This window comes from Sinohyriopsis cumingii, chromosome 1 (genome assembly GCF_028554795.1).
Source record: "Sinohyriopsis cumingii isolate HCF-2022 chromosome 1, ASM2855479v2, whole genome shotgun sequence".
In the NCBI taxonomy this organism is placed as follows: Eukaryota; Metazoa; Mollusca; class Bivalvia; order Unionida; family Unionidae; genus Sinohyriopsis; species Sinohyriopsis cumingii.
In genome coordinates this window covers 166417881-166426432 of record NC_142961.1, presented here as the reverse complement: position 1 = coordinate 166426432, position 8552 = coordinate 166417881, and the positions used below count along the sequence as shown (strand labels likewise).

General features: G+C 35.9%; 1 protein-coding gene across 1 annotated transcript; it reads right to left on the bottom strand.

The window, feature by feature from the left end:
* Positions 1 to 4258: 4258 nt before the first annotated feature.
* On the bottom strand, positions 4259 to 6595 carry LOC149808323 (uncharacterized). The gene is made up of 2 exons (XM_089950468.1): positions 6440 to 6595; positions 4259 to 5315 (listed from the first exon to the last, which is right to left on the bottom strand). The coding sequence occupies exons 1-2, from the start codon at positions 6451 to 6453 to the stop codon at positions 4775 to 4777; spliced, it is 555 nt and encodes a 184-aa protein (XP_089806594.1). The 5' UTR covers positions 6454 to 6595; the 3' UTR covers positions 4259 to 4774.
* Positions 6596 to 8552: the final 1957 nt, after the last annotated feature.

The window sequence follows — 8552 nt, the reverse complement described above, 5'->3', positions numbered from 1 at the left end:
TGTTTGGTCATTCCCGTGTTTGGATAGTATATTTGGGCTTATTTTTTGTGCTCTTTCCCGTATTTGGATATTATATCTGGGTTTTATTTTGTTGTTGCTCCTTCCCGTATGCGGATAATATATTTGGGGTTTGTTTTTTGCTCGTTCCCGTGTGTGGATAATATACCTGGGTTTTTTTGTTGCTCCTTCACGTGTACGGATAGTAGATTTTGGGGTTTGTTTTATTTCCTCTTTCCGTTTGTGGATAGTAAATTTGGTGTTTTTTTCATCTTCGCGTGTGTGGATAGCAGATTTTGGTGTTTGTTTTTTCCTCTTCCCATGTGTGGGTAGTATATTTGGGGTTTATTTTCTTTGCTCCTTTCCGTATGTGGATAGTATAATTGGAGTTTTTGTTTCGCTCCTCTTCCCGTTTGTGGATAATATATTTGGAGTTTGTTTTTTTGTGCTCCTTTCCGTGTGTGGATATTATATTTGGGTTTGTTTTTTCTCTCCTCTTCCCGTGTGTGGATAATATATCTTGGTTTGTTAAGAAAACAGGAGAAAGAATAAGAAGTTGTCGGAGAAAAAGAAGAAAGTAAAAGAACAAGAAGTAGAAAACCAAAGGCTCTTTTCAGGGTCACTAATATAAAATTTTTAGTCGATTTTATAGAGTATATATTTTATATGTCTATGTCTATAGCTATATCCCGCCAATCATTGTTTTATTGGTATAGTTTATGAACTAGCTTGTAACGGTTGCTACTGGTGGTGTGGTATAATGAGGTACCTTCTTATTAGGTGTCCGCATTATTTGTCTATCGTTATCTAGAGGGTGATCGCCCTCGGTATTGTTGTTGCCAAGATCGAGTAAATATTAAAATAAAGTGTGAAATTATAGATGGAATAAAAATAGATCTGATCAGATATATAAAACAGAATGACACGAGCCCCCGTACATGGAAAACCAAAAGTTTAACTAATTATTTAAACAACAGGGTTACTGCATTAAATTCGGAAGATTCACTTCTTTTTGGAATAAATCTTTCACCGGATTTCAAACACTAAGATATTTATATAAATAGCCGATCCGTTTTAAATGATAGAATTAGTTCATCATATAATTGAGTCCAACCCGACTTCACTATGGTGGTTCCTCCAGGTCCTCTCGCTTTTTCCCATTTCCGACCTCACTACTGACTCGCCTCTTTTCTGTCCTCAAACATTGAGTGGGTAGGTGGATACGTAGGTACGTAGATACGTAGATACTTGGATAAGTAGGTACGTGGATACGTCAGTGGGTACTTCCGTGGATATGTCCGTGGATACTTCCGTGGATACGTCCGTAGAGCTATTTCCCCTTTCAAAATAAACAGAAGCAACCTAAATATCCTGTCAGTTGTCCTATTGGGAACAGATTATTACTCCCCTCTCGTTATGTCAGATATAATTCTATCGGAATTCGAACAGACCAAAGGCTCTCTGGTCTAGCTAAACATGGCAGACCATAAACAAACCTAGTTTCACAAGATTATTGTACTTCCTAATGGCCATATCATTAATGATTCGCATTAACATTACAGAGGCATAACAGTTCCGTTACCGTCTCAATTACACAAATGAATGTATGAAATTCATTACATGCCTCAACTACGTTATTTCCAGCGAATACACACATTCAAGTCTTTAGCATATCTGTAATCGTCTAAGATCGGTGAATTCAACGGATTCTCGTAACTCATATCAACTAAAGTAATGCATGAAATCTTAGAATACCCAGTTCCTATACAAACAAGACGACAAATTCAAACAATTCGTCACCTTATATAAAGAAGATGATTGTATGAATTCAGATATCTGAACTCACCACAGTTCTACGCATATCAAGAATATTGATCTACGAATTTAAATGAATAAATTCATGCAAATATAAACAATTAAATAAATTTAAGCAAATCATTATATTGGGACCAACGAATTACATGAAATTGACGCAAATACCTTGTGCTTTTAAGCTTTGTTCGCTTCTACCGCCAATATTTTGTCCGTTGACTTTCCAGACTTTGACCAATGTTTTACGAGAGAAATTTCTTCCAAATTCAGTCTCGGAGTCCCTTATATTTTCCTTCTTTCAGGAAATTGCAGACTGACTAGATTTCTTTCGATGAGGACAATTTCGTGTGGAAAACACGCCCTATATTTAGCGTAACCAATCAGGGTTAAATATTTTTACCGCCTTTTATAACTAGTCGCTAAAATTGCGGTCAGCATGAATTATACATTTCCAAACAACAGATCTGGAAAATTTAAAATCTGACAGTTCCGATATAAAATCGAAGGTACCCTTCCATTTTCAAGTCGTCTAACGGTTAAGTAAACGAAGGCTTAATTAAGAGTCACTTGCAGTATAGCGATTTAACAAGCACTTTCCCCATAAATCTAATTAATTGTTCTCTGGCCCAAATTAATGTGCTCGTTATAGATCGACATAAATTTGCATCCTTACAGCTGAACTTACCCGCCACCAGCTACCCGCTACCTTCTGAACTAGCTGCACTTACCCGCTACCCGCTAGCCTATACTACAACCCAACTTTCCCAATATTCCTCATGTTCAATTTCCCTTGTCGCTAAACGTGCCCAGGGTGATCTGAAAAGTCTTGTCGCCAAACATGCCCAAGGGGAGTCTGTAATGTATTTCCCCATTGTCGCTAAACAGCCCCAATATTCCCCATGTTAAATTCTCCTTGTCGCCAAACGTGCCCAAGGGGGGGGGGGCGTCTGTAACGTATTTTCCCAGTGTCAATAAACAGCCCCATACACTACTTATATTGGACCTTCCCTTTCTTCAGGACCAGACGGTTCGACTTAGATGAATTGAATTTCATCCTGGCCCAGCTAAACAGGTCTCCAAGATTTTCCACTTTATGGTTCTGACTTGGATGGATTTCGCCTGATGCCGGACAAAGATATTTAGGCATATATTCACTTCCACGTTTAGAAGGGATGTTGTCCTGAAATGCTTCATTCCTGGCAGATTCTCTTCCTTCGGAGTAAAGCAGCCATATGCAAGCAGCCATCTGTCACCATATGACTTTAATTAACCTCCAAAGGCCTTTGGTTAGTCTTGAACAGTGTTTTTAAACCTTATAAGGAAAACCGTTTGATACAGGAGCTGATGCTGCTCTGGCATCTTTTATAATGTACTTCACGTATCGCAGTTTTAGTTCTGAACTATCAATTGAAATTACTGGTTTTTCTGGGTTCATAAATTTGGGATGTTCTCCGGGTTCTTTCTATCTATCTGGAACACTGTGAGTTTTTCTTAAGTTTGATATAGTGGTAATTAATTCAATAGTTTTACCTATTTGTGGATACAGTGGTGTCATCTAGGTACGCCATTCAGAACTAATTATAATGTATAATTTCTGCTGTGATCATTTGAAGTCATATGAAGAAAATGAATAGTGCAAAAAGCAAACAAAAAACGGGGATATAAGCCTTAAGCGCAAACCTTTCAATCGCTTAACTATAGTATATGACAAAGAACATACAAATGAGTAGCAATCATCAAAAGAAAATTTGGTGCGAAATAGACCTATACCTTCATTTTAATCCGAAAGACAATTACTGTCTATGAATGTTATCTCTATTGCACCTTTTATGTATACAGTTCAGGTTACGACAATAATGTTTATTTGATCTTATGATACTGTCACTTAACTTTAGACAGATGCAGGCAATGACCTGTGGAATAAAGTCAAGGCCTCGACTAAAATTAAATTCTGTCATCTAATTACCATACGGTATTTCATTTCAGCGGACAAGCAAATGTATCAACATGTAAGAAATTAGAAACGTTTGTGTGAGACAAATTATACAAGTATGTCATCGCTTTTCTTTACAAAAAAGTTTGAAGTTTGAAAATGAAGGCTTGTATAACTTTAAGCAGCTTCATCTAATATACATGCATACGGTATTGTTTTTATGTTACAATGTTGGGGTAGAGACTCTCTCTCCCCCTCTCTCTCTGCAGCGCGCTATACCCAACGCGATTGCGGCGAAAGTCACCTGGAGTTGCTTCAATCCAAAACTACAGTATACCTAGTGTTTTGGGAGGGTTTAGAAACTCAGAAAAAAATGTTTTACAACTACACCAGTAAAAAGGAGTGAACTACTATTAAAAGAGTTTAAATATAGCATTGTGAGAATGGACGGCACATGACATACACTGTCAACTAAACAACAACAGCTGGCTTTAGAATTTTATATTGCAGGTGAAAGTTAGAGAAAAATCTCAGAAATATTCAATGTTTATAAGTTTAGCATTTTACGGCTAGTGAGAAATTTGAACAACAAGGAAAAAAAAGTCTCACGAAATGACTCAGTGAAAAGAGGCATTTCTCGGCTGAAATGATTTGGAATAAAATAATATTTTCCGATGAAACCCAGGTTATCTTCGCTGTTGAAAACCAACTGTACTTGTGAAAAAACAAAGAAGCTTAAAATATAGGTATAGGTACCATGTATTGGGGGTTTATTACGTGTCTTGTAGTGGGTGCTTGGGTGAAACATTAGGAAAATATTTACTGCGTGAATTACATTAATTCTTATCTTTGCTACTCTGTTCAAAAGTTTGGAGAACAGTGTTGACTCTAGATCAATTGATTAGCATTTAAGAGATCGGAACATCTGAATCCGCTCTCTTAGTTGGGCGTTTTCTTATGTTATTCACATAATATTTGCAGTGAAATTCGCTGGGCTGGGGGCCAGAAATGGTGTTCTCAGAATTCGACCTTTCATGGGTCAATCAAATTGAATGCTTTGTTTTCAAAGGCTCTAGTTGATGGATTGTCGTAGTCACAAGTATACATAATTGCTATAGAGCTTGCACAAGGAAGCGGATCACCTGGAATTAAAGAATTATGCTCTACCGCTTTTTTATATGAATTTCTACGTGACACCTTCTGTATTGCAGTACATTCCGTTGAGAACTGAGAAAAGGGGTGTCGTTTTTCACCTGCATTGTCCAAATATGCTCCTGGGGACTCTGCATGAAGACAGTTACCTGATTTACATGCCTTTGACAGTATTTCATCGTTCAGGTCTGTGAAAATTTTGTTTTCAATTCCTTGTTTTTCCACAAGCCTGAATGTGCTGTGGTTCGCATCGTCGATCTTTTCTAAATTCTGAACAATTGATTGTCCATTTTGCATTTTTTCCGAAGCGTGCCCATTGGAAGATTTTGACGAGGCGTCGCAATTGAAGTTCGAGAGTCTATATTCGTCCTTTGCTTCATGTTTTCTTTGTGCTGTCTTTCGCTTTATTCGTTTTCTATCCCTGTTAATTGAAAAGGAACTTTTTAAATCACAGCGGTTCGAAGTTAGCTTAAAACAATATTTATTTTTAGACATTTCAAGAATAAACAAGATGCAAAGCAACGTAAAGAAGGGCATTCAAAGGGAATTTAACATTAGTCAATATAATGATCATGATGGGTGAGTCTGGTGTGTAGGGAAAATATAACAATACAACTACACATACTAACGAATACGTAGTATCACTGAACAGCACTAAAATGCATTAATCAATATACGTACACTGATAAGCACCAAACCTATAGACCAGCACCCAAGCATACTAACCGGTACACAATGTTACTGAGCTGCGCACACGCTCACATAGTGCTGGGTGATGAAATATGTATTTGTTTGTAATGTTGATTGTTAGTGATCCTTCGTTTCACATGAGTTTCTATGTATGCGTCTATGAGCGTTACACAGTAAATAATGTGTGGTGGAGTGTAATAATGTATTATATTCCTTCTTAACGATGTAATCCACTTTCACATGAGTCTGTATGTAAGTACAGAGGTTTTGGATAATAAATGGTGCGTGTTGAGCTGTAATCACTACCACCATTGAAACATACCATATTACAAACAAAACTGGAAGGAAATTCCTGTGGAGAGAATCCTGCCTAGCGGCAACATGCATATTTTATAGATTTATATATAAAGCATTACCTATGCCTCAAATTATGTTGGTAGTATTTGCAAATCTTTAAACATTGTACTGAAATTTTAAATAGGTGTAATCAATGGAACCAAGTTATAATGACACTGAAATGGAAGTGACTAAAACTAATTCTAAAATTACGACTCTATCAGGAACTTTAGCTGAGACGAGAAAACCTTCAAGACATTAGCTTAAAATGACTGTGACCAAAAACAAAACTAAATATGAAACTAACATGAAATTTAACCAACACTAAACAATATCCCAGAATAATATATTAAAAATATGGCAGTGACTAAAAACAACGGTAAATTAAGAAGCTGTCACCTTAATGAGTATCCATCACCCATTTTGACTATTCATCACCAACACATACAATCAAAGTTAAGACGGAATGGGTAGTTACCTGATGGTCAATAATAAACATGATATTAACGCAACACTCACCCTTTCAAACACATGTCGAATTTGGGTAAGGGTCATTCAAGCCTACGAATGAGAAAACTCATACTTTCACAATCAAGATAGCACAACGCTGGCTTAATGACAAATATTCATGAGGTATCTAACTCCACTGAAAGTCACGGATTCATCTTTCATTAATTTTTAAAATCTCCAATTCGTCAATCGGCAGGAGGTTGCTTATCGGTGATGTCACAATTTACGTCATAACGTTTGAAAATCATTGGGAGATTTCTTGCACCACTGTCATTTACAAGTATTTAATATGGCTATTTTGCTTCATTTATCACCCCTTTCCCGACTATTTGCAGTCATGCATTTACTAGTTATTGATATTGTATGTTCTATTTGCTATTGTTAAGTTCAATTTCTACTTGCTAGCTCCAGTTACACATACTGTTCCAGGTGCCGTTTCATATTAAATGGGTCTGTATTTTTTCGTGTCCCATTTTTTACAAGTGATTTCTCCATATCCATCGCTTTATAAGTACTGAAAAATGGCTCAAGATTTTAAGCTGAATATCAATTTTATAACTATGGATGGTAGATCAAATGCAGTATATAATGATCGTGTAAATCATGCTGGTGGTTTTGAAGATCAAACTATGTTAAGCTTTGATATTGGATACGAACTACAACACAAAATGTAATGTTTTTTTTTTCTTCTCAGAAACTATTCTGAAACTCTGGTTACAAAGTTGGCTCTGACTTTGGGTGCATACATGCGTGAGATATGGATAGAGATAGCAATCGTGAAATATATAGCAATGCACACGGATTTCGTGATGCAGTTGATCTTAAAGATCACTTAAAACCATTGAATAAAACTTGTATCATCAAGGTCCATACGAAGAAAACTTAGAGGATACGGAATTTAATAGTGAGGGTTAATAAAATATACAAACTGCTTCCACCAATATAAATTGTTTTAACACTTTCTGATACCTTGCAAATGAGTAATGCATATTTTGTTTATTGTCCCATTCACCCAAGATACAGATTACATCATTCGACAATATGATTCAATACAGAGATTCCTTCGTTTGTCAGTCCTGTTGTATTGCTTTGTGTGTTATTTAAATGATCTCATCAATAGTAAGGTTCTCCGATACTCAACAGTACCTGCCCATAGTTATATATACGCTTGTAAGCAGTTACAACAATGGAGGTTCCATTAAAACATTGAAGCACAGCTGTATGTCCATCAGACCCATATACGATCAGATAATTGTTTTTGCAATTGTTTTATCTCTAGTTATGCCTTTGTGGAATTTTAAAAATCTATACCACAGCTAGATGGCGCCTTACGCATTGTCCGTTGTTGTTGATTCTGCCAAAGTTTCGTGTCATACTTTGATCACTGTTGTTTCATTACGTCATCACTGTTAAATTCAAGAACTTAGTTTTCAAAAATACTCAGTGGTCTGTATATGAAAATATTAGTTTCAGTGTAGTAAATTTGTATCTCATAAATATTTTGCAAATACCGTGCTTCCCTGGTGAGTAAACGTAAGTTGCTAAACAAATATAAAATGTTATGCTGGTAAGTTTTCCTTGAAACTTTAAAATTCATTATTTCACATCAAAATAGTGTGTACTTGGCTTCAAACGTACAAATACATCTATCTTCTATTTATTTTGTTCTATGTCCACGAGTTATTCTCTGTTGATTTATCTATCTAATAGTTTCACTCCAGTGTAATATGTTATTAGTCACATTTGTTTCACGCCATGTTGGCAAAAAGAAATTTGAGTATTTGTGCACTTCAAATACACAATTTAATCCCTCTAAATAATGAATAATTTTGATAATCTTGCTCTTCGGTTTTGTGCGGCTATTTCTATGTTTCCTTCATTAATCAACATCTATCTTGGAACATTGAATTACTTGAGTCTTTTAAAACGGCATGTCAACATTTATATTGTTAGGAATCGCAATTAACTTTGACCATACTTCAAACCCAACCCATAATTCTAAACAAATACACTTTACAATATATTACCGAAATTACCTCCCCCCCCCTTGTTTTTAGAACATTTTGAAGAAAAAAAAAGAAAAAAGAAAAAAAAAAGAAAGAAAAAAGAAACCCCAGGCAAA